The sequence below is a fragment of the Thermobia domestica genome, chromosome 10 (assembly GCF_964235325.1).
Source record: "Thermobia domestica chromosome 10, izTheDome1.hap1.1, whole genome shotgun sequence".
Taxonomy (NCBI): Eukaryota; Metazoa; Arthropoda; class Insecta; order Zygentoma; family Lepismatidae; genus Thermobia; species Thermobia domestica.
The window spans coordinates 196,684,330-196,710,537 of record NC_137463.1 but is presented as its reverse complement, the minus strand read 5'-3'; the positions used below and the strand labels follow the sequence as shown (position 1 = coordinate 196,710,537).

Below are 26,208 nucleotides of genomic sequence, written 5' to 3'. Positions count from 1 at the left end.
GTTAACAATAACTAACTGGTTCATATTAGCTTTTCTATGTAGATAACTTGAACTAGAAATACAAATCACTTAACAAAGCAACGTTTATTTTAAAATAATAATAACTGGATAACAGTTTCAACAAATGAACATATTGACTTCATCAGACACTATGAAACCAATCGCCAACTAACTGAAAATATTGGCTTCATCAGACACTCTGACAGAGTCAATATGTTTCGTTAGTTGGCGAAACTGTCACACAGTTATTATTTTAAAATAAACGATGCTTTGTTCAGTGATTTGCTTTTCTAGTTCAAGCTAACAATGAAAGTACTGCACACAGTCTACTCAAGTCTGTTCCAGTCACATATTAAATAAGGTGTGGAAAAATATTTTGGGGAAACAATACAGCTAGTAAACATACATTTGTATTACGAACAAGAACACTTAGACTTACTGGAAGTGCAAAGCGAAGGAAATCATGTAAAGGAATATTTTAAAAGAAGAACCTGAATATTCTACCATTTCCGTGTATATATATATATATATAGGTAGATAGATAGATAGATAGATAGATAGATAGATAGATAGATAGATATACCGGTAGATATATTTCACATTTTCATCTTTGCCGAAGAAAATTTGAGTTGTATTTCAGAGTTAAACGAAAACAAACACTCATATAATACCTGAAACAGGAAAGATTTCCACATGCTTTCTCCTAATAGTTACTTATATTAGCAAGATCCGAGATATACGGCAATTAAAATATATAATAAATTACCCATCCAAAATTAAAGCAACAGAAAGTGCCAAAAAGTTTAGAAAACTGGTCAAAGAATTTCTGCTTTTCCATTGTTTTCTTTTTTATTCGCCAACTGAATACTTCAATTAAAAAAACGTATCTGGTGTGAAGATTATTAATTTGTGTAGTATATGACAGCACTGTTAATCATTTGACCTTCTAACAATGCTGTAAGTGCACTATGTAGAGATTAAGACAGTTTGTAACTTTATGACGTATCGGAACCTTACGTATAGTACGTGTTCTTGTACGTAATGTATGAAAAATAATGAAATCAATAATAATAATAATAATAATAATAATAATAATAATAATAATAATAATAATAATAATAATAATAATAATAATAATAATAATAATGATGATGATGATGATAATAATAATAATAATAATAATAATAATAATAATAATAATAATAATAATAATAATAATAATAATAATAATAATAATAATAATAGCAGGCATTAGTAGTAGTAAAGCTAGGTGGACTGCCAAATTATGTCTCTTTGTAAAGTATTCGGTATTTTTTCTAAATCTTGTCACCTTGGACCAGTGGTTCTCAACCTTTTTTGATTGACGACACATTTTGCTATTCAGTTACGACATCGCGACACACCTGTTTCATTTATTAAAATTATATCAGTTTCACGTCAGTAGAATACGCAGGCGTTCATCAAGCAGTCTTTTCCCATGATACCTTGTTCAAACGGGTTAAAATTCTGAAACCTTCCTTGTGGTGTACGCTACTAATAATAGTATAAAATTATAAATTTGTAAAAAGCACTGACTCTGTATAGTAGTGAGCATTGTTACTGCTTTTGGAAGCGCCGAGTGTTACAATTTGTCTCAAAATTGATTCTGACTAATTAATTCATTAAATTCTAAATTTTCGCGACACACTTTACAGGACTGTGCGACACATCAGTTTGTCGCAATACAACGGTTGTGAACCACTGCCTTAGACTACGTTTTAGTTTGTATTTAATAAATAATATATAGTAAATATTATTCCTAGAATATATAAAAAATGCATGATATAAATACCTATCTTAGTTTACCGCTCTCACACTATGGTTTATAAGTAATTTCATGCTAATTACCTACAAAATCCTAGAGTACATTCTTATTTATTTTCTCCCTTCCACCTATGATGATAGGTGTATAAGATCGTCGGTTCAAGAAAATACTCAAAACTTTCGTGCTGTCTTGACCCTTTTAAATACTGGAACACCAAAATTATCCAAAAGTTGCGTTCACAAATATCAACATTCACGCTACTAATGAATTTTGTTCAATAAGAAATGGATGAAACAAATAGTTGTCCGGTTATTTATACTTTCGTTTCTATACTAAGTAACGAATTAGATTCTAACTAGTTATAAGTTTTCTACAAGTTTCCAAGAAAGAAAGCATTTCGAATACTTAATAAAATACAAGGTATCCATTTGTATAGATAAAAATGAATGTAACGATGTTTAACGACTAACTTATCTTAGACCGCTACACCGATTTTGGTAAGTTTTGGTACATGAGTGAACCCTGGCCCAACTTTAGATTTTATCACATTTTCACTAAAAGAGGATGGAAAGATGAGAGTGTGACATATAAAAATAATCGAAAACAACCGATATTATTGCTCAATCCATAATTTTTGGGATCTCTTAGACCAATAGTAACATTTCTCATGCATCGGCAAGGGGGATGTGAGTGTGAGAGTGAGTGGCATGTAAAATAAACGAAAACGACCGATATTAGTGCCCTATTAGTAGCTTTCGGAGTATCTGACTTGTGAGATAAATAGTGGCATTCTTAACGTCCACGAGTCGTTTAAGTTCAAGTTCGGCTCCCATCGGCATGGAGGTACAAAGTGGGGTGATGAGTGGTGTATTTTTCTTTCTTTTCACGTCCAGTGATTATGCTGTAACGCTAAGGGAAACGGTGACAATGCAACGAACGAAATGGTAGAATAAGAGTAGTATGAAGAAACGAGAGAATCTCGAGAAAGCCTACACGCACAGTGTTTGCCAACACAAAGCCCATTTGGCAAGAACTGAGATCGAACCAGGAAATCCACGCATCAGGAATAAGCACTCTGACCCACCACGGTACATCATAATCTCTTAAAATCTCAAGAGTAAAATTCGGTGACGACGCATGGGAACGATGCCTCTGCATATTGGAACGAATGTACAGGAACTATTTTTTCAGTATTTAGGGGATCAAACTTGTACATCCCTTGAAACTTTGAATTTGAAGATTATAACAAAATCAGAAGATCTTCTTTACTACTATCCCTACTTTTACTAAAGTAAAATAAGGAAAGCTAAGGGTACTCATTAGAAGAAACCATATTTTTAGAGACGTGGTAGGAAGTCTAGTAGAGAGAGAAAATATTTTCGATTGATAAACGATATTAACGTAACGGTAAAGTGAAAGACTAGAGACAACATAGTGCATAGAATCTTCTCAAATAAGGCACGAAATCTGCCAATCACAGCAAAGTGTATATGATAATAATAAATATTTACTAAAGAATATTATGATACAATGTTATGAAATAGTAATACCTTTTGCAGTTTCCCTCGGCTGTTCATCCTCCATGATAGCACATAGCATTTTACGAGTAAAAGTTTCTCCAAGTACAGCCCCACATTTTAATACAATTTGTTCATATGGATTCAAAAGATCTAAAGCAGTCATTAGCATATCTGTAAAATTAATAAACATACAATGAACGTTATTGCTAAAACTAAACGAAGTCATTTATTACAACTGTCTACATAGTTTTATAATAATAATAAAAAAAACTATACTGTAGAAATGTTATCTAAAGACGTCTAAAAATTTAAATAAAGTATAGCTCTTACAGGGGACAGAATTAAATGAAATGAAGTGAAATCTTTCAGTTTCATGTCCCACGGTGATGCCATGTCCACACCTTTCCTCGTCTTTAGTGCTCCTCCTGAACTTCATCAACTCTACTATCCACTATTTCACTGTGCTATATAAAGGACAGGCATTGGCCATTGCCTGTGTAAATTCACCAAAAATTTCCTCTGCTCCCATATTCTTTGAGAAGAGATATTTGAAGTTTTATAATGGTAGAAGCACAATCGATTTCCTTTTTATTTCTACCAGACCTACTTCTCTAAAGCTAGAATTTACAAAATATAATAAGTGTAACTCCAGTACTTTATAAAAAATAAGTATTTCTATAAAAATCTTACATTTATGGTTTAGAATAAAATTAATAACGCAGTATATTTGAGTTTTCAAATGTACATGTTTCATTGTACTACTACTACTACTACTAACTGTTATTATTATTATTATTATTATTATTATTATTATTATTATTATTATTATTATTATTATTATTATTATTATTATTATTATTATTATTATTATAGCGACTATGTAAGACGTAAAGGTGGATTTCAAACTAGATCCATTCCTAAATATATCGATACATTTGAAAGAGCAGATTTTTATTTGATAGTATATTATAACGTAGTTTCTCCCTGGTTTAAACGACAGAGTTAGTATAAGAACTCTCTATTATAACAACTAATTGAACGTATAGAACACATATCAAGATAAAACACAATACTGAACTGGATGTGTTTTGTAACGATAATCATCGTTTTCTTTTATTTTAATTTCACATCTATATTTCTGGCGAGATAGTCGATCACCTTTCTTTCGGATGGTTTTTGAGTTTAAATTGTGAAGATCTTTGGCACTCACATAGTAATGTATAGAACTTCTGTGACGATAAGTAAATTGTAAAAATCTATACATTCCAGCTAAAATTTAATCTCAAAACTCAACCTGATAAAAGGCGATCAAGTGTCCTGAGTGAGAAGTATATACAAGAGAAATTAAAATAAGAGAAAATATTATCATAATCACAGAACATATCCAAATTAATATTGTGTTTAACTCTCCATTATACTAGAGCTCTTTGTTAATTGATAAGATAGAACGCATCTTGAAAACTCTTAAATTTTCCTGTATGTTAATTCAATACAAATGTCTTTTTTCGCTGCTTTAATAAAAATGGGTAACCTGCAACACTCTTGACCGTAGAGTTTTCTCTGTCTTTTAAATTTAAAATTCAAAGTCATAACTTTATGCTCCCGAACACATTTTATGCGTTTGAGGATAGTCAATTTTCTTTACTTGATGACTTTGTCTCAATAAAGAAGGTTTGAAATTAGAAACCATAACTTCGTCAGCATGAACTACTTGCTGTATTATTAGCTAATAGTTTTTAGACTTGATGTTAGAATCTTAATTTATGCTGTAGATCTATATTTTGCATAGCATTAGTGTCGGATTTAAAAGCAGATAAAATTTATACAGAAATGGTAATTTCAGTTAAAATCTTTAAAAAAAAAATCCTTAGAAATTGTGATTTCGGTTAAAATTCAAACAAACAAAATTCCCTCAAAGCTGTGATTTTAGTCAAAATAATAAAAAAATCTCAGAATTTGTGATATCACTAAGATCACACTCTTTGCAACCTGTTTTAAGCAATGATTCAATTTTGATTAGCACAGTTTAATGTGTGAGTTAAATCATGTGTTATTTCTCTCTTTATCGAAAGTTGCCAACCGTGTATATTATTCTATGATTCTGATTTAGCGAGTTCTGATGTAGTTCTATTTTTTTTCTAAACTGACAATTTCTCTCCTTGAGCAATGATGCTTGCTTCGCCCTTGCAAGTAAACTATATTCAATCGATAAAATCTTTTTGAAAGCATACACAAGTACCTAATTCGCGGAAACTCAACATTGTTTTCTTAACTAGATATGAATCTTGATTAAACCACTTATCAACAAGTGCTTGCTGTGTCTAAGTAATAATTTAATTTTCACATAATTCATAGAAATATAGTCAAAAATGTCCAATTAATTCAATGATTTTCTAAATGACAACAAAAGCAGCAGGTAGCAAAATTTCCTGCCTTATCCTTATGCACGACTTCAAACAGTATTATCATACTCCGTCTTCACAATCACAAAAATGATACCCCCCAATCATGGAAGATTAACGTAATTGCTCGTATACAAAACTTACTACTTAGCTATATAAGTGTAAAGGATATTTCGGACACATTACTCAGTGCAAATGGACAAAGTAGTATACATAAGTAGAATATGCTAATGAACGTTTTTTTTTTTTTTTTTTTTTAAGGGAATCAGACCTAGACGTCGTTATGTGTGATGCAAATATATGTTGCAAAAGTAGCAATATTATTATCCGACATGAACACAAAAGACAACGTTCGAATAGTGTACCGGTAGAGTAGTTGTATGGGTGTATCTTAGCTACCATACAACCAGAGTATCAGGAGTTTACCAAGGTATGAGAGGCACTGGATAATGAGAAGAGAACAAGTTGTCTTCTGGGGAAGCTCTGTACCATTGAGAAAAAAATGCAGGTATAGGCCGCATCTCAGGAGGTTGCAAGTCTACGGAATTCGATCTCCGCGACCCTTCCAGCTGAGTTTCTCCACCCACTCCCGGCTGTGAAGATTTTTTTCAGGGTGGCCAGTCTTATATTTACAAACACACGACTAACTCTATTTCTTGAAATGGAAGGGTCTTGGAGAAAACGAAGCAAAGGAAGGGCAGATAGTGTTAGGTGTGTGCATTGTCCATTCTCAACATGGCACTTGACACAATCTGTTTCACATTTATCACATGGCTACTGGTTCACATTTGTAAAGAATACTCTCATTTCACGATAATTTAGAACTCGTTTTAAGTCCTCCCAGTGAACTTTTTTAAGTGTGTATCCATTCGTGCTTCAAGATAAAGGATTATCTTCTCACTTATTGACAATTCATCCATAGAAAGTATCCTGCAATATAGAAAAAACTAAGAATACTAACTGCAACTTTTTCGTTTCATTTGACCGAGATCCCGCCTCTATGTTGGATACCAAATGCCCAAACTCTTCCTGTTTTCCTTTTTCATATCAGACAAATACTGGGACCGACACTTAGAAAAGCTTGAACCACTTTCTTCCTCATTTTATGTCATAAAATGTAAGCAGGTATTTAGACTTGAGATAAAAGTATACGTGCAAGATGCCAACAAAGGAAACAATGTGAAGTTTAGTCTAGTGGCATTTTGATGTCCAACAATCGCAAGTTTTCTCACCTTTCTACATATGAACTTATACATAAGAATATTAATTAAGTAGATAAATGCAAAACATTTTCTAAGACACCCCCCTTCAAAAAAAAAAGTATGTCTTGATCCCGGTCGTGTGGTAAGAAAGTTCTTTAGAGAACTCTTTTTATTGCACTTATTAGACATAGCTGTCCGTCAGATCGTTGCACGGGTTTTGCTCTATCGTAAGTTCCTCTTAGTTATTTTATACTTATCCAAGGGGGTCTAGGAGGGCCGAACCCCTAAAATGTTCACGGTAGGCTTGCAAATGAACTATAATATGTAGATGAACTATAATATGTAGATGAACTATAGTATGGTTGGATCGAGCCTCCGTAATTTCTACCGCCCACCCCCTACATTTTTGGTCTGGCTACCGGACTGGCCTTTCCCTTTAGTTATGATTTAGTCTAGAGTTGAAGAAGTCTTTGGTTTTATGTGAGTCGCAAACTGAAACAACATAACCTAAAAATATGAACTCGAAAAAGTTTTCTAATTACTTTTCGTTAATCATCAACAAAGCACCACTCCATAATCGAAAAAAGTAGTGTATATTATATTTAAGATAAAGAGGCATATATTTAAGATATGATGGCTGAAATTAAAAAAATATTTTTTTTTAATTGCTGGGGTGGGGTGGTTATAATGTATGTAATTGCTTGCATTGTATTCCATTTTTAATCCTTCTTTGTTCATCCTTTAAAAAGTGAGCATTTTTAAAAAGTACTCTTAATTTGTAATTTATTTCTTATATCCGAATGTTAGTAAATATATAGTTTGTACGTTAAAGGGCTTATATTTAGAGTATGAACAGAAATATAATTTGATTGTTACCTTTCTGTTTCTGCTCGAGTTTTTTAATTACTGTTTTTCACTAATCTTTCAGAATGTCTCATTCCGTTTATTACTAAATTCTACTGCTTGTTTGTATGCCTGATAAGTATTTCTATTAATATGTATATAATTTTAATCAGTGTGAAATTTGTTCAGATTCCGAGTCAAATCTGATCAAGTGCCCCTAAATTTGCCCTTATTAGCCAATTGGAAATGGAAATGATCAACTGAAATGGATAATATTGGATCAAATCGCTCACGTTGGTAAATTGTTGGATAGTTGTTTCATAACCGTAATTATAAGTATCTCGATACGATATTAAAAAAGAAAGGAAGTTATATTTTGAGTAACCATTGACAATTAGTTTGACATTTTAACAAAACTAAAACTATTTTTTAAAAAAATGTTTGGAAAAACTTCCTTTAAAAACTGTAGGCAGCTGTTACACCGACAAGATAAACATTTGTTGACAATTTCCTGTTTTGACCAATCAAAAGCAAACATTTGCATTCATGTTTCAACTACATACTATATGTATCCCAGTAACTACCCTTCAGTTTTGTATAAAGTATCCCGATTTGCATTTCCATCATTAATGTTCGTAAGTGCTGTAAGAAAGTTTTGGGAACTGTAAGAATAACAGCTAATTCCTTTAGGTAATAAACCATGATGATATTCTTCTTCAGGAAGAAAACTACGAAATTAACAAACGGGTAATCACCAAGAAGGACAGTAATCACAGATCCGGTCAAATTTTTAAGTTTAAAATTACTTTAAAGTAAAATATGAGATAATAATAATAATAAAGTTGTTCGAGTCGATAATGAATGCTAGCTGCAAGAAGTATAAATTCAATGGTGATGCGAGGTAAATTGATTTATAATTTTATTTTCTGACTATGGAAGTATCGAGAATGAAAAAAGTGTCAAATAATTTCTATTTATTTTTTCAAACAATCTCTCCAGACTCTCCCTGTACTCTAATAAATTAAACTAGCGAAATGAGTAGCATATTTACTCTCAAATACAATATATTCATTGATGTTTGTCAAACGCTTTTTTTTCTCCTTCATTTTAAAGACTAACAGGAAGATGGAATTTCTCTGCTCTTTAACTGCTGGCTAGCCATGTGTCAGGTGTCACTGAAGCTTGATTTACAGCATCTCCTCCCTCCAAATGATCAGAAGGGAACATTTCTTTGGATTTCTACACAAACATGGCATTCACCATATACCTGGCAACTCTGAAAAAAGTTTGCTTTTGGAGAATAATAAACTATCGTAGAACTTTTCAGAGGGCAACAACTATACCCTCTGCTCCCCGCTTCCTCACCCCGCACTTGTATTCTCCTCTGAAGGGGACAGTAGAAGCTAGTGAAGGAAAAGGTGCATTTTTACCACAAAAGACAAAAACTAAATTCCAGCAGTCGGTCATGAAACAAAGTGCAACTGTGACCAGTGCAAAGAAGAAAGAAGACAGTAACAAGTGTTACTAATGTCAGTCTATTAAACATTTAAAATTCCAATGTGTTAAGTGGAAGGCTGACAAGGAAAAGAAGAGAATGTCATGAAGAGAAACTAGTCCAAACACTCAGAAGAAAGAAGATACTTTATCTGCGCTTGCAGTAACAAAAGAAGTAAAAGATGTTACGCAATGAATCTGCGTGCAATGAATCATATGACCCCAAATAAACAGTATTTTGAAACATACACAAACTTCCCAATCCCAGTGCAAGTGTCTATTTGCAAATAAACAAACAGTGAAAATATATCGCGCCGGCAAAATAAATGTTGAATTATATGTTCAAGGTAAATGGAAATCAGGCTATCTTGAAAGTGTCCTGAAATAGGAAGTTACCTGAAATAGGAAAACATCTGTTTTCTGTGAAAACTGCTGTAGAACACGATGTGAGTGTTTCAATAGAAGTGCTAAAACTTACATTGAAGAAGAAACACGAAATTATTGCAATAGGTAAGTCAAAAAATAATACATACATGATGAACATGCGAGTAGTAGTATCCAACGAACCTGCTGTACTAAATATTTCAACGTCACCAGAGGCACTGCAAGTGTGGCATGAAAGGTTGAAACACCAAGACAAAAGGCATGTAAAGAAACTTTTAACTAAAATGAACATGAAAGTAAACGACAATGAAAAAGGGACTTTATCATTTTGTGATGGGTGCCTTTTGGGAAAAGCAAACAGAAAACCGTTTAAGGTTAGGTCAGACAGATCTAAAGAAGTAGGTAGTTTAATACATGCTGAAGTGAATGGGTCTATGTCAGTGGAAATGCAAGAAAGTACAAATAATATGTATGTTTTACAGATATTTTCCATTCATATTTTTCATTAAAGATACAAATGAAGTATTAAAGTGTCTACACATATTTCTCAATTAAATAAACAGCAAGGGCACATTGTGAAAATATTCATATGTAATGGTTGTAAAGAATTTGACTGTGAAGAAGTGCACCAAGTACTGAATATAAAAGGAATTACACATGCTATTTCAGCACCATTAGGTCCAGAACAAAATGGCTTAACAGAAGCGAAAAATCGTACTGTTGTCGAAATGGCAAGATCGATGACAAGTGCAAGTGGTTTACTAAAATCAATATGGACAAATGAGTGCAAAACTATTGTATACATACAGAATCACACAGAAAAATCAAAAGAATAATGCAAAACACTAATTGAGCTGTGGATAGAAAAATCGGTAAAAGTGCTAAACCATTTCAAAATGTTAGGAACTGAACTGAATGTTATGTTCACATTTCAAGGCAATTTCGTATACATTTCGACAAAAGTGTTTACGGGAAGCTTGTGAGCTTTTTGAGCTAAAGGGATGAATACGAAGTATATGTACAGCGGGGGACACTTCTAAATGGTACAGCCATATGGAGATTTACGGCTAAGGTGTACCATTTAGAAGTGTCCCCCGCTGTACAACCAATTCATAAAGTTATAAATTCAGATTATGTGTATTTCAAACCAGAAAGTGTGTGTTCAAAACTACAATTTTGGAGGAAGTCCAGACTTAAATTCTGGAGAAAGCTTAAGGCCAGGTTCCAGAGGAAGGTGCACAAGATGAAAAAAGTGATCATTTTTCGGACGAAGAACAGATCAACACTTCAGAAGAAAGGGCGGTACGGGAAGTCACCTCGGGAAATAAAGAAATCAAGATGGATAACGTCAGAAGAATACGTCATTGAAACTGCGTGTTACGTATCAGCAAATAAAAGAGAATGGAAGTAATCCGCGGAGCTGCAGGGAAGCAATTACCTCAGTCAATAAATGCCAAGCAGTGGAAGAAGAAAATGGTACACGGGAATTAGTAGATCTTCAAAAAAAATCCCAAGGTTATTCAAAATAGATGGGTGTTTCGAACAAACTTGAATGCAAATGGCACTGCACAACGCTACAAGCCAAGATTAGTAGCAAAAGGCTATTTGCAAAAGGTAAGAATAGACTGAAGTGAAACATTAACTCCAATAGCACACTATGATACAGCAAGATAGTGTAGCTGTAGCAGCGAAAGGAAACCTATTGGTGAAGCAATTTGACGTTAAGACAGCATTTCTAAATCGCAAGCTTAAGGAAGAAATATACACTTATCAACCGGAAGAATTCGATGATGGCGGTCAAAGAATGTGCAAGTTGAAAAGAAGCTCATACGGACTGAAACAGTGGAATCAGTAAATTTCATGAAATGTCAAGGTTTCAAAACAAGTAAAGCAAACCTTTGTTTGTTTGTAAGACAGAAAAAATAAAGAAATTACTAGTGGGAATCTTTGTTGAAGATGGTCTCGTAATAAGCAAGTGACAAAAAAAAAAAAGAAAAGAAAGAAAGAAAGAAAAGAAAGAAAGAAAAGAAAAGAAAGGAAGAAAGAAAAATAAAGCAATTCTTACAGCAACTTCAGTGTAAGTTTACCATAACAAGTGGGAAAGTTAGTAAGTTTCTAGGAATGCAAATAGAGCGACGGAAAGAAGGAATTTTTGTATGTCAGCGTGTTTATACAGAAAATAATCTGAAGTGATCCAGAATGGAAGATGCAAACCCAGTGGTTAATCCTAATGGCAAAACTAATTTCGGATCAGATGAGTTACTAGATATAAAGTACCTTATCGTGAAGCAGGAGGAAGCTTACTATATTTAGATCAAGTAACACGATCTGATATTGCATATGCAGTGTTTCAAACAGTAAAAGCTATATAGAATCCAACAGAGGAAGATGGATAAAAGTGAAGAGGATCTTCACGTATTTGAAAGGGACTCCAAACTTAGTTTTGCTGAACACCCGTGAAGAGAACACAACACTCAAGACCTATAGTGATGTAGATTTTGCAGGTAATCTGAAAACAAAAAGATCAACAAGGGGAGTGGTTGTAACGTATGGATGGAGTACAGTTGATTGGTCCAGTAATCTGCAGAAATTAGTGGCACTTTCAACTTCAGAAGCAGAGTTCGTTGCAGCTACTGAAAGCACGAAAGAACTAATGTGGTTAAATTGTGTTCTAGTAGAAATTAGTTCTAAATGTGGTGAGAAACCAGTGTTGTTAGTTGATAATGTCAATGCTATCAAGAAACCCAAAATTTCACAAGCGCTCAAAGCACATCGAAGTCCATCATTATTTTGTACGTGAATGCTATTTGGAGAGGGAGATAAGTATAAATCATATTCTTAGATAAGAACAAATAGCAGATATATTCACAAAGCCTCTTGAGCGAGTGAAATTTCAGTACTTTCGCAAAAGTTTGGGTATAACAGATTGAAAGAAAATGTAAGCATACAGTGTGCTTAGGAGGAAGTGTCAGGTCACTGTATACACAGCCACACACACACACAAATAAATAAATAAATAAATAAATAAATGTTTTGTGCACCGGATTCCAGGGTATGGATTCGATGTATTTTGTTGCGCCGAATCCAAATTTCGAAACCCCAGGACGATGGATCGTATCATTTTTTTTTTTTTAATGGGTGAAAAACTAGCGATTTTGGATAGAAAATATGCACATAAAATAGCCATACGAAAAAACAAAAGGTCTGTGCAGCGGACCTGACGGTATGGATTCGATATATTTTTTACACCGAATCCAAATTTCGAAAACCCAGGACGATGGATCGTATCATTTTTTTTTAATGGGTGAAAAACTAGCGATTTTGGATAGAAAATATGCACATAAAATAGCCATACGAAAAAACAAAAGGTCTGTGCAGCGGACCTGACGGTATGGATTCGATATATTTTTTACACCGAATCCAAATTTCGAAAACCCAGGACGATCGACCCTGTCAATTTTTGTATGGGTGAATAACTTTAGCGATTTTGGATATGGAGGATACACATAAGATAACCATAGAGAAAAAAAAAAGTTCTGTGCATCGGACCCCAGGATATAGATTTGATATATTTTGTTATGCCGAATCCAAATTTCGAAACCCCAGAACGATTGAGCGTGTCAGTTTTGTTTTATGGGCGAAAAACGTGTGTCCTCCCCTACTCAAAATCGCTCAAGCTCTTCTCCCATTAAACAAAATTGACACGATCAGTCGTCCTGGGGTTTCGAAATTTCTGTGTAACAAAATATATCGACTCCCTGGAGTTGGTGCACAGATTTTGTGTGTGTGTGGGGGGGGGGGGGGGGGAGAGAAGTACCTGTGTTATTAATAGTATTGGCTGTTAATGAAGAAAGTGAACTGTCTGTAGTCTTTAGTAATCTGTGTCAGTCGCAGTCCTGATATCGGAATTTGCGACGAGATTGTCACGAATATTATATTTGCCGTTAAAGTGTAATATTTGCCATTAAACATAGTAAATAAATATAGAGATACCATATATAGTATTTCACTAGGCTCAACATATATGAATGTACAACTAAGTTTTCAGTGTATATCTTGGATAATACCACTTACATATTTACTTAACGTGCGTTATCAACAATTCATTTTAAGCAAATAGCCATATAGTTCGGATCTTCTATAAAAATAACGATATCTTCTACGGATACGACAATTGAAGCAATATTCTTTTTCTAAACAAATCATAGACTAGCAATTACGAGCTTAACTAAACTCAAACTTCAAAGCTTAAGTCTTGAATACACACTGATGTGCAAAACTTGAAGACGAGACATATAAAGTAATATAACATATACTGCTTAGTCGGTGGAAGTGAATGAAGACCTGGCGGCATAATACCAGAGGTCTTCCACGTGTGCACAGTTAACAAGACAGTTGCATAGCCGAATAGGTCTGCTTTCCCAACAGAAAACAATAGAATGCAAGAGATGAGACAGTATTAGTAAGAGGGCTGTTACAATGCAGTGAGATGTTACTAAGAACAACATGACCCGAAGACAACATTTGAATGACTTTACACGGGAAGAATCGTCGGAAAATTGAAAGAAGAGCGAACTGTGGCCCAGGAGTTTAGTATTGTCTACAGCAGTGTTTCATGTGTATGACGAGCATTCCGAAATAGGCAATACTGTGCGAAAAAGAGGTGATAGTCGACTGCGTTCAAGTACAGCAAAAGACAACCATTACGTTGTGGAACAGGCAAGAAGAGAGTAATGTCAAACAACTAATGCAACTATAAACACATTTGAAAGAACTGCAAGTCGTCCAATCTTACTCTCCCCAGTGGTCTGTCAACTGCAGGGAGTGGTCTCTTGCCCGACAGCAATATAATTCCATTATTGTACTCTGTTGACACCCACAAATTGTAGTAGTGCCAAGAACATTAGGAATAGATCGAAGAGACGTAGAGTCGAGTCCTCTTCTCGGTTGAGAGCAGATTTAGTCTGAATAGTAATTCTGGAAGTACACTCATCTGGTGATAGGTGGGAACATGCAATGAACGCAAGAACATTATCGAACATGATTATTTTGGTGGTCTGGTGTTCTTGCGTAGGGAGGCATAATATTGCATGGGTACACTGACCTCCAAATTTTTGACTTATTGGTCAATGTGATAGTGTACTCCTTCTCCACATGTGTCTTTTCAGAGATGAAATTAATTATAACTTCTCCTTTATGGATGATAATGCGCGACCGTATAAAACAGCGCGGGTGGTGGAGCTCTTGGAACATGAGGATATTCGGCGAATGGATTTGCCTCCCTGTTCACCCGATTTAAATTCCATCGAGCATGTTCAGGATACTATGGAGGAAAGTCTTCGACCAAGGACCATGCAGCAGATGTCAACAGCGCTGGTGGAATAATAGAACTCTATATCACCAGAACTTATTACGAACTTTGTGAGCAGTAAAAGCACGTTACAGAGTATGCATCGTTGTCTCTGGTAATCACACACCCATTTAAAGACTATTTTCACTCCTTCTGTAATGTCAGAGAGGGTATCATGAGACGCAGTACTTTCAGTAAGTTATTGCCTCTATATAAATTGCCATTTGTTCTCCTAATCATGTGTTTCTTTCTCTTGCTTTCTGTATCATACTGTAGCATTAATTTCCATGTATGGTTCAGGTTTCACCAATTAATACTACTGAAATAACAGAGCATGCGAAACTTACTTTCGGCCTTAGGAGAAACAAAAAAGATGGAAGAAAGGATAAAACAGCACAAGAATGATATAAGATTAAAAAGGGACAATAATGCATCAGAAAGAGATAAACCACAGGATAGGGTAGGAAAAAGCAGAGGTCATAGAAGCAGAGAACAGAACATTGGTGAGAAAATGGGTAGAAGCCAGGGAAATTATGAAGGCAGGAGACAAGGTGATGAATTGGAATATAGGATTTGCGTAAAATAAAGAGTGGGAGAATATTCTCCTTAAAGAAAAAGAAATGAAGAGGAAGAAGAAAGAAAAAAAAAACAAATTAATAAGGGAAAGTAACAAAGATAATTAGAGGACAGAATGTATTCAGCAAAAAGTAAACTTTTAATTGGACGCGTGTGCGGCTAAAAAATGAAAGTGAAAAACAAAAGTCTTACTTTTTAATGAAGGAGCGAAGCCTAATTAAAAGTTGATCTGTTGAGAGTATTTAAGAGATGACCAACTCCCAAGCAGCCAGAAGAAGTAGAAGTCTAATGAAAACACAGTTATTGTGTTAAGTGACTTTTTTTTTTTTTTTTTTTTTTTTTACATATTATCACATAGGCTTGTCCAGTGTGTTATTGTGTTTTAATAAATAATTTCAAAATGTAAAAGCAATCGCACAAAATGTAAATTGTAATGCTAAATACTAATTCAGAAACATATATCAATATATATAAGGTAAATAAAGTGTTTAATTTGAGAATTATTTACATTAAATATGAGTTGGTTTAATTTAATTTACCATTAATCCCATGGGGAACTATAATGTCCTTCAGTTCAAAATTTGGAGCAAATGAACAAACAGGAACTTCAGTTTCCAGTGCTGATGAGATGGAAATGCTAGAATGCTGTTCTAATATCTGAAAAGCAAAATTTATATATATATATATATATATATATATATATATATATATATATAGGGCGCAAAATGTGAATTTCCAGACTTATAAAATGTTGAAAACAAAGGAAAGTAAACTTTAAAGCTCTATAGCTCAAGAACTATGGGACCAACCTTAATCGGGCCAAGAAAATACACAGTAACTAGTGTATGCTCTATTTAAATATCCATACTTTAGCATCCTCACATGAACTCACAATGAATTCTGCAGAGGGAGTTGAGGAACAAAGAGACACTTTTAAATACTAATTAAGCATAAATGACAACTTGTTGGAAGATAACACTTAAAACTAACTTTATATTATTATCAAGCGTTATGCAACTACACTCAACAGATTTTCTCTTCCAAGAAAAGTTATTATGGAACAATAAATTTAGCCTAACTCTATTCTAAAAGTAGTCTTTGTTGGCTTTCTTAGACCCACATTTACTAACTTGTTCCTGTTAAGAAATAAATAATCAACCAGTTGAGAATGCTCCAAGAGCATTGCCAGAACGAACTTAAAAAGAATGGAGAGATTGAGCGGGAAGGATATCTGTGATTGTTCTTACATGTAAAAGTAGATCTTTTTATCCGCACCTTCTTCTGTTTTTCGCAAAAATTTGCAAAATATCATTCTCTATGACTTACAGTTCCAAAGATATGACTCCTTAAATCTCCCGAAATTCGAAATTTTTTGGCCAATATGTGGGGAACGTTGGCCAGTTAGCCAGTAGCCAGTTGACCAGTGGCCATCGGTTCTATTTGGTACCAAAATATTCACCATCCTCTTAGGTATTGATCAACACCAATATCATCTCCTATAACTTATGGTTCCCGAGATATGGCTCCTTAAATATCTGGAAGTCGGCAACTTTTTGGCCAATATCACGAGAACGGTAAGAAATAGAGAGATGATATTGGTGTTAATCAATACCTAAGAGAACGGAGAACATTTTGGTACCGATATTAATTGGTGGCCACTAGTCAAACTACTGGCCACTGGTTAATATTTGCTACCAAAATATTTACCATTCTATTAGGTAATGATCAACACCAATATCATCTCTCTATGATTTACGGTTCCCAAGATATGGCTCCTTAAATCACTGGAAATCGGCCATTTTTTGGTCAATATCTCGGGAACGGTAAGAGTGACGCGAAAAATTTAATCACTTTCTTAGATAGTTTTTGATGCCCTATCGAATGCAGGGTTCAAAATTGAAAAAAAATTGCAAATAACAGACACACAGACATAGAGAATTCAGTAACGAACTTTTTAAGTTCGTTCAAATTACATCACATTAAACAGTTCGACTATAATTTCTGTTCGAAAATACGAATGATTGTACTTGTTGAACATCAGTGAGTGATTATAGCCTAACTGTTTATTAGAAAATATGCATATAGGAAAAGGAAGTTTGGTGTTTGATCTTCCTATATGGTTGACGTAATTACATTCGGTGCGGGAGACCCGGGTTCGATTCCCGGTTGAGCTCGTGTATATCGAATCCATGTTAAAACTGTAGGTCCACGTTTCATATATCCCCGGTGTTAAATGGAACCTCAAACTTGAATTCTATCAATCAATGATCATTGATTGGGCAGAAAATTGAAATCCATTGAGTCTTCCATTTGTCGCCAGTGGTCATCACCGTGCTCTATCACCGCCGTGGTCGCAATATCAATTTTGGAATTCTGCCTTCTTATACATTCCTTCTCAACTTTCCAATATCAAGGAATGTGTTTCCAAGAGTCATACCAGATAATCAAACATTTGAAGGATGCTATTAAGGCAGTTTTCTTAACAATCAGCAAGGTACAATACAATGTGCCCTATGAGTTTGGGTAAAACACCATACACTACTTACTGCCTCATTATTTTGTGCCACACCGATAATGTTTTTAATACAGACTTTTGGATGTGTTATAGTGAATGACAATGATTAACATGATCCGGCGCATGCGTCTGATACAGTATTATTCTATAGTATTTCAATTGTTCATACGCCTTTCCGTAGTAAGTGACAAGACATCTGGACCATCCTGTACAACTATACTACCCATAACTTGTTTAATTTTGTAATATATTGAATAAATAATAATCAGAGTTGCCAAATTTTACGAAGTGGAAAAAAGAACATTTGACAAACATATTTGTTTCCAAAAATCAAAAGTATCAATATCCTTTCGTCTTTTAAATTACGCGTACGTTTCCTTTACTGCTTCAGACAGCTTTTAACATATTTTAAACAACATAAGTCAATTACCGCTATACACATTTACTGATGCTATTGCTCAGCAAATTATGGTTGTCTCTTTCCGGTACAATATTAGTAGACGAGCGCTTTCCAATTTGCGTTCCACTATTACATATTTCCTTTATGATCGACAAATACAAATAAATGCTAAAAACGAGATACAACCACTTATTTCAACTTTCCATTTTTCACGAATCGTTAAAACCCGAATAATTTCATAGTGGGAGACAATCTATCTAGGTATTTAGTTTACTCTGAAAAAAGAAAACATGTCTGCTTGATAACCCTGATGATTACTGGTTTTTCTTCTTTGTCGAAAAACATAGTATTTATGTTGCTTTGCATTTAGTTAAAAGAAAACTCATTTGGTGTCACTAATGTTGTATTGCTAAGTTGGGAATATTTGGTAATATAATGTTACTATAGTCAGTAAATAATGTAAAATTACCGTGATAATGTAAGTAAGTAGAGCAATTTAACACATGGGATTCGGTTTTGCCCCACAACCTTTTAAAGTCTCATCATGTACAAATGCAACATATAAGATCACTCCAATTGTGGTCCAAAGACCAATACAATGTGCCCTATGAGTTTGGGTAAATAGATGCTCCAAGGCCCAGGTAGCCAAGGAAAGGACACTACAGAGCTTCAGGTAGCCTAAGTGACAATGATTTAGGATTTCCCAGTGCTCCAGGCAAGCAAAGAGAGGGGTTGCTCCAAGCAAGCTATATGGGCAGGAGGCCTCAGAGCTCCAGGCAAGCTAAGAACGAGATCGAAGTTAGATCTCTCAGAGATCCAGGAAAGTTAAGAGAGGGAGATGAGCAGCCGAAACTGATATCGATTGAAATCCTTATACAGGGTGTCTATTGAAATGAAATTCCAAAATGAAATTTCATGACTTTTTCGTGACCTTTTCTTTACCAAATCATAAAATTCCCTTACGTTTTCAAGAGCGAATTTGCGTGCGAATATGGTCGAATTTTCATCCATGCAATAGAAACGTACTTTGCTTGCGATTTGGTAGCGTCTAAAGCCGACCATTGACATTTTTGGTGGTGAATTTTGACGTTTTATACAACAAAACTTTCCAATCTGTACTTACATTTGTACAGTTTAAAAAAATCGTGACCCAAAAGCTAAATTTCGTGACTTTTTCGTGACTTTCATGACCGTTTTCTGATTTTGTGACTTTTTCGTGACTTTCGTGACCGATAGACACCCTGTAATAGAATGTTTTATACCTTCTTCTGAACAGCGGTGGGGCTTCTGTCACATGATTTGATGATGGTGACGGTGCTTATTTGCTTGCTCGTAGTAGTTGTAATAAGAGAGTACGTGGTTTCATTTACAAATATAGACCACGTGTAGGATATTACGATAACTTCCCCTAGAAAACTACAGTTTGGCGTACATTTTGGAAGCTTCATTGTATTGCCCACCAAATATAAGTTCTGTAAAATACCTAGGTAATTTTCAGAGTAATAACGAATGAAACCTTTAAGCCTGAATTTCTCATTTTGCAAATATTGTTTAGTTAAACCCTATTGCCCGGTCCACAATTACTGTCTGAAATAATTACATTATCTCCTTAAGAAAGAGAAAGAGAAAAGAAAGAAAAAGAAAAGCAAGAAAAAGAAAAGCAAGAAAAAGAAAAGCAGAAGCATATAAATGCATGTTTATAATTACCTGTCTGAAATATAATTACATTATCTCGTTAAACTTTTCAGATTATTGCTTTTTCTACTTTTCTTTTTGGTAATTATTTCTTTATCATACCTGTGTTAAAAAAGCTAAAGTATATAGGTTTAGTTGTTACACAATACTTTGAAAAAAAAATCTGTTATTAATTATATCTGAGATATAAGCAATATTATTTCTCAACTTTGAGGTCATTTTTCTCGTGACTTCATGGACGGATACCTTTAACAATACTTCCACTTGATTTATCGCCCTCAAATTAGCATAAAAAGCACAATGAGAAATTTATTCACGTTTACACTTTTACCATTGGCATGAATAGTAATTCTTTATCCAAACCAACTTTCATTGTTGACATATACTATGTTGAGAGACCTAACTAATTGGAATATGAGGAAAATATTTGTTACCTTAAATTCTTTGTTGATGAAAGAATCCTTGAGATCGAGAGAAAGTGATCTGAAATCCTCCAGCACGTCTTCGTCACTTTGTAAAAGAACTGATTTTATGACTGAAGGTCTGTCCACTTCCTCATATGAAGGTGTTTGTCGATGGAGCAACATTTGATCAGGGAACATAAGTGACGATCTATGGAGATCTCGCTGTTTCATAGAAGTTATCTGTATGCCACCACTTTGAAGTAAATGTAAAAGTAGACTTTCACACCAACCTGGATGACCTTGGCTTTTCTCAATCAATAAGCTACAGGACAACAAGCAAAATCTAAATTAATTGTAGAAACACGTACAAACATAAACTAATAATAAAAGGTAAAGGTCTCAGTCTGTGCGTCATAAATTTTAATAATAAAATCATGCTTATAGATGTCGCTATCAGTGGCGGATCTAGCCGGAGACGGGGGTCCTAGGCCCCCAGTTTTTTAAGTGACAAAAATAATTTAATATATTTAATATTTTTATATTTAATATATTTAATATTTAATATTTTTATATATTTTTGAAAGTTATTGTAAACTCTTGATATACTTTTCATAGTCTGAGTTCTGGTTGGACCTCCCAATTTTTACTTTCTAGATCCGCCTCTGGTCACTATCTGCGCTGTCAAGTGAAAGCAATTCGCTAATTTTAAACTATTGTAATGGTTTATTTTAATTTTAAACTATTATAATGGTTTACTTACAATTTAAAAACTGAACTTGCTCATTTAAATTATTATAATGGTTTACTTACAATTTGAAAACTCAATTTGCTAATTTTAATCTATTATAATTTTTTACTTACAATTTAAAAACTCAATTTGCTAATTTAAAACTATTATAATGGTTTAATTACAATTTAATTACAATTAATTTTGCGAATTTAATTAATTCAAAGTTATTAATCATTTCAAATAATAATAGTAATTATTATTATTATTATTTATTTACAGGAGCAGTAACCATATTTAGATTTGAGCACTAATATTTGTGTAGTCGTAAGTTTAGCTACCTAATTATCAACTGAATGTAATGATCCAGATATAGTTTAGTTACTACAACCACTCTCAGTTTATTCGTAGATGCAGAACAAAAATAATATTTAATATATTCTTCGAGTTTGTACCTATTTTGATGTGTCGTTCTTTGATAATTAACCTGCCCAGAGGCTCCGTCGGAACAATTATATTCTTAAATAAATCATTAAATCATATCGAACTATTAATTGAATAAATCATAGCCTGATGTCGTGGCCTAAACTTAACTCTCGAATCTCATTTTGTGTCGTTTTATAGAATGCCCTATATTTTATGATTTGGTTTCTTCTTTGCGTGGTAACGGCAAATAAAAATATAATTTGATAGTTCCAATGGTGAAGGCTAATATGGAGATAACCCAATACTAACCAAAACTAAACAGAATTTGTTAAGGATAATTTATTTGTAAGCGTAACTTATTTTCCATTGTCTCTTCATCTTAAGAATATTTAATTAAGAGTCTAATTCTCTCTTGATATTCTTCTGTAAAAGTCTCAATTTTCCAGGAATGAACGTATTAATCCTTCTGAGACCATTCGTAGTAATGCTACTCTTGGGATAGTGACATCTTCTGAAGTGTTTAATCCTCCTGCACTTGAATATCACCATCATCACAACTATTCTGCTATCACTGATAAGTCACTTGTTGTAAGTTATAAAGCTTAGATACACAATGATCTCTAAGATATGGTCACTAATATTTTTGTTTTCACGTAATATCGTCCAGCAATGACAGTATCTTCCTAACAATTCTTCTTTTACGTTTTACTATGCCTTCTGTCCTATTTCTCAGAATACAAGTGAATTTGAGTAATATTCTAACCAGTTTTTTCTCGTTTTTGACTATCTCCGCTATCAGCAATAAAACATGTCTCTCGCGTTAAAACATGCAAGACCCAAAGCCTATCAATGGTTTCGAAGCCCTTTCATCACTCTTCCTCGGCGCTTCTAAACAAAACTCCAAGCTACATAAACAGTGAAATATATGAAGTTCTTTGCTTGCCCATGCTGTAGAAATAAAAACCATTACTTTTATTTTGCACGAGTGGTTTCCAAACTGAAGGGCGTGAAAAACAAACGGGGGGAGGGGCGCAAACTATGGCAGAAGTAAAATGTAAAATTATAAATAAAACACAACTTGTAATAAGCATTTACACATTAGCTTTAGCAAACTTCAAAACGCTACGTGTTTGATATTTTGTCTTCTCTATTCCTACTCAAAATTTCTACTTTGTTGAAAATTAAATAAATATGCAAATTCAATCTTTTTACAAAACTGTCAAAAATAAGTCAAAATGCTATTCTACATGAGCATCAACCGGGAATCGAATCCGTGGTTCCCATGGCAAAAGCGAGCAAGTTAACCTCTTAGCCACGAGGGAGCACCATTTCATTACATAAATAAATGGAAAAAATGAAAACATTTATATTTGAAAGGTGATGTGACAAGCATTATGAACAATTCTGTGAAAAATTACACAATCATTTATACTAAAATAAACTGCAATGGAGTCTAAGGTATTGAAATTTAGTAAAAATATTCTTCCTTATACGCTGAAACACACGTTTCTTGAATATGTATTTCACCTTGAAATGTACATCTTGAATTCAATTCTAGTCAGAATCTGAAATGTTTTAAGAACTTTAAGCCGTGAGAAACACACTTATGTTTAACGTCCAATGTCTATAATAATGTTTACAAACTGATCAAAATAGCTATAAATTGAGGGAGCGATTCAGTGAACCACCACCTCTTTCCCGAGTAAACATTAGACTGTGCTGTGTTGTGGTTTAGCGTCCGTTTCAAGACCGAGGTTGTATAAAACCTTGACATATTTTAAACGTGGAATTCAAACCACATGTTTTCCCGCCGGAAATCGAATATGGATCTCCTACCTGAGTAAACGTTAGAAGCAAGAGAGGAAGAAGTTGACATAGTTTAATATAAATATTCTAATATACTACATTATATAGCTGCAATTATATTTATAAATTTCTTGCATTCACACATGAATGCTCTATGTCAGTAATATGCAGATTCTTTATCTACAAAAAACGTTTGCCTAGAAAGAATATGTACCAATGTTAAAAGTAAACATTACCACGCAGAATTAATTAGCCTTAGCACATTAGCCTTTTCTGCTTGTTTCTGTTATTGTCGTGTTGACGGTGTTCTTTCCATAGAATGTAATCTCGTATCATATAGTACGCCAGTTTTTACTTTATTTTTTATTTTTATTTTTATTTTTATTTTTATTTTTATTTACTTACTTATATTTTATGTTTGTTTCCTATATTCCACCTGAACGCACATTCCCTTCTAGCGCAAGGAAGGAAAATAGATTTCCCTTCTAAGGATAACCGAGGGACGTAAGCAATAGCGGATCTAGAAGGTAAACACTGGGGGGAAGGGGGCAGCCAGACCCCAGGCTATGATAGGTATATCATAAGTTTACTATACACTTTCAAAAACATAGAAATAATAGCTTAAATTATTTTTGTCACTGAAAAACTTGGGGACCTAGGCCCCCCGGATCCGGGCTAGAACAGCCACTATACGTAAGGATCTAGGTTCAACTTTTTGGACTTAGTCTCTGGAAGGCAGTCTCAATTTCTGTGACCAGAAGTGTACCATAATTATTAAAGAAAATTATACATATTTAATATTCAGTATATAATATCATTCACATCATGCCGTCAATATGGGCTATGTGAAACTATATCTATCATACATTCTAAAGCAATACTATTTTTGAGACAAGTTTTCCGTTCTTTCCGCCAGATGGAAGAAAGCGTTTTTATATTGATTAAATAATCTGCTTTTGTGATATTTTTATTTGAAGATTTCTCATTTACAACTAACTCAAGTGCTGTCACTCTTCAAGGAAATTAAGTCAAAGCTAATAAATACTATTTAAAAAGGAATAACACAAACCTTTCTTGTTCATATACCTAAATATTTTTGGTATAGGATTTATAAAACTAAACAGTAGAACATAAATACCAACCAAAGACAAGGAAAACGATAAAGACGAAAAAATCCATATATTATGAAGTTTTTTTTTTTTTTTTTTTGACCTACCAAGGTGCTCGGTATAAGGACACAGGATTGTCCAATCCCAGCAGGAGTCTCTGGTAACGTACTGGTTAACGCATTGGTAAGGAATACCGTTGGTCCCAGATTCGAGTCTCGCTCCAGTCAGTCACTTTTTCACTCTTTGCGTTTGATTTTTTTTTTTTTTTTTTTAAGTTTAACATCCCACGTCTATATCCATTAGGTTAAAGGAGACAAATGATTAATTAAAGTGAATGATTATGAAATTAAATTTTTGTGCTCTCTCACTGGGAATCCAACCTGGGACCATATACACCAAAGCTACACGTTTTAGCCACATGTATTATTATATTTACGGAATCTATGATTAATATTTTAAAGCCGAAATCTCGAAAACTTATTTTCTTAAAAGTATGATTATTATTTTACATTCATACTGTTTACCATATTTTGATTTATTGTAGTGTTGAAAAGTGTTATTGAAAAGTTCATAGCTGTCCTACCCATAACAAAATCTAGCTCCGTTCTTAATAAAAGAAGAAAACAGCTGGAAAAAGTCATTATCATGCAAAAAAAAAAAAAAAAAAAAAGGAATAAGAGAACTTATATTGATTAAATTGGCCTTGACTTAATGAAATTAAATAAAAAAAGAAAAAGAAAAGAAAAGAAAGATAGAAAGAAAAGATAAGCGGAACTTTTGTGAACATAAAAAATTTTCGATCATCGGACGTAGCTTGAGGAATTAACATTGGGGAATCCTTTAACATTAAAAATATGCATGATTTTGAAATTATATCATTTTCAGACAATTTAAAATCATGCTAAGGAATTCTAACTATCAGTCTACTTACAGGTTTCTGTAATTCTGAATATTACTTATACTTCCAAACTTTCAACCCATCTCTGGACCTGGTCACGGAAGATAAAAGCAGGAAAAATAAAAATAAAAACATCAGGGATTAAAATGGAACGGACTTACTAATAAAGGTGCGGTACTGGAACGCATTCAAGTTAAACGATCAAACATCAAATGGTGGTGACGCAAGTTCCAATATGGCGGAGTCGATTTGTGCGATCTCTTGTTCTTCAGTGAAAGGCTACCAGCCCATGTTGGTGTATCTATTGTTATGCCAATACTGTGCGACTTTGGTAATTACTGCTTTCTATTTATCACTTAATCATCCCTTGTCTAAAATTAATTTTGACTTTCTTAAATGAATAAGTAAATTTTCAATATGAGTCTCTCTACTTCAGTTTTGTTTCCCAATAAAATTTTTGAACTTCTATCTTGTGTTGAGTTTCTCTTAGATGTTTCGATAGAACTGATACCAGACTTTCCGCATTTGAATTCTTAATATGCTCCTTGGCACAAAAGTTTTAGATTTCCTTTGGTTTCACCTATATAACTCTCATGGTAACCGCATTTTATTTCATAAATACCCGATTTTTCATTGCGATCCGTATAATGATT

At 33.7% G+C, this 26,208-nt stretch overlaps 1 protein-coding gene across 6 annotated transcripts in view; it reads right to left on the bottom strand.

Annotated features, from left to right (window-relative positions):
- LOC145662923 (adenylate cyclase type 10-like) overlaps positions 1-26,208 on the bottom strand; it is a 93,516-nt gene that overhangs the window by 47,189 nt on the left and 20,119 nt on the right. For all 6 annotated transcript variants that reach the window (XM_081728930.1, XM_081728932.1, XM_081728934.1 and 3 more), the window contains exons 3-5: positions 20,620-20,911; positions 16,115-16,232; positions 3,355-3,495 (exon numbers count right to left, since the gene is read on the bottom strand). In XM_081728930.1, coding sequence (XP_081585056.1) covers positions 3,355-3,495; positions 16,115-16,232; positions 20,620-20,911 — 551 coding nt within the window. The remainder of the gene's footprint in view (positions 1-3,354; positions 3,496-16,114; positions 16,233-20,619; positions 20,912-26,208) is intronic.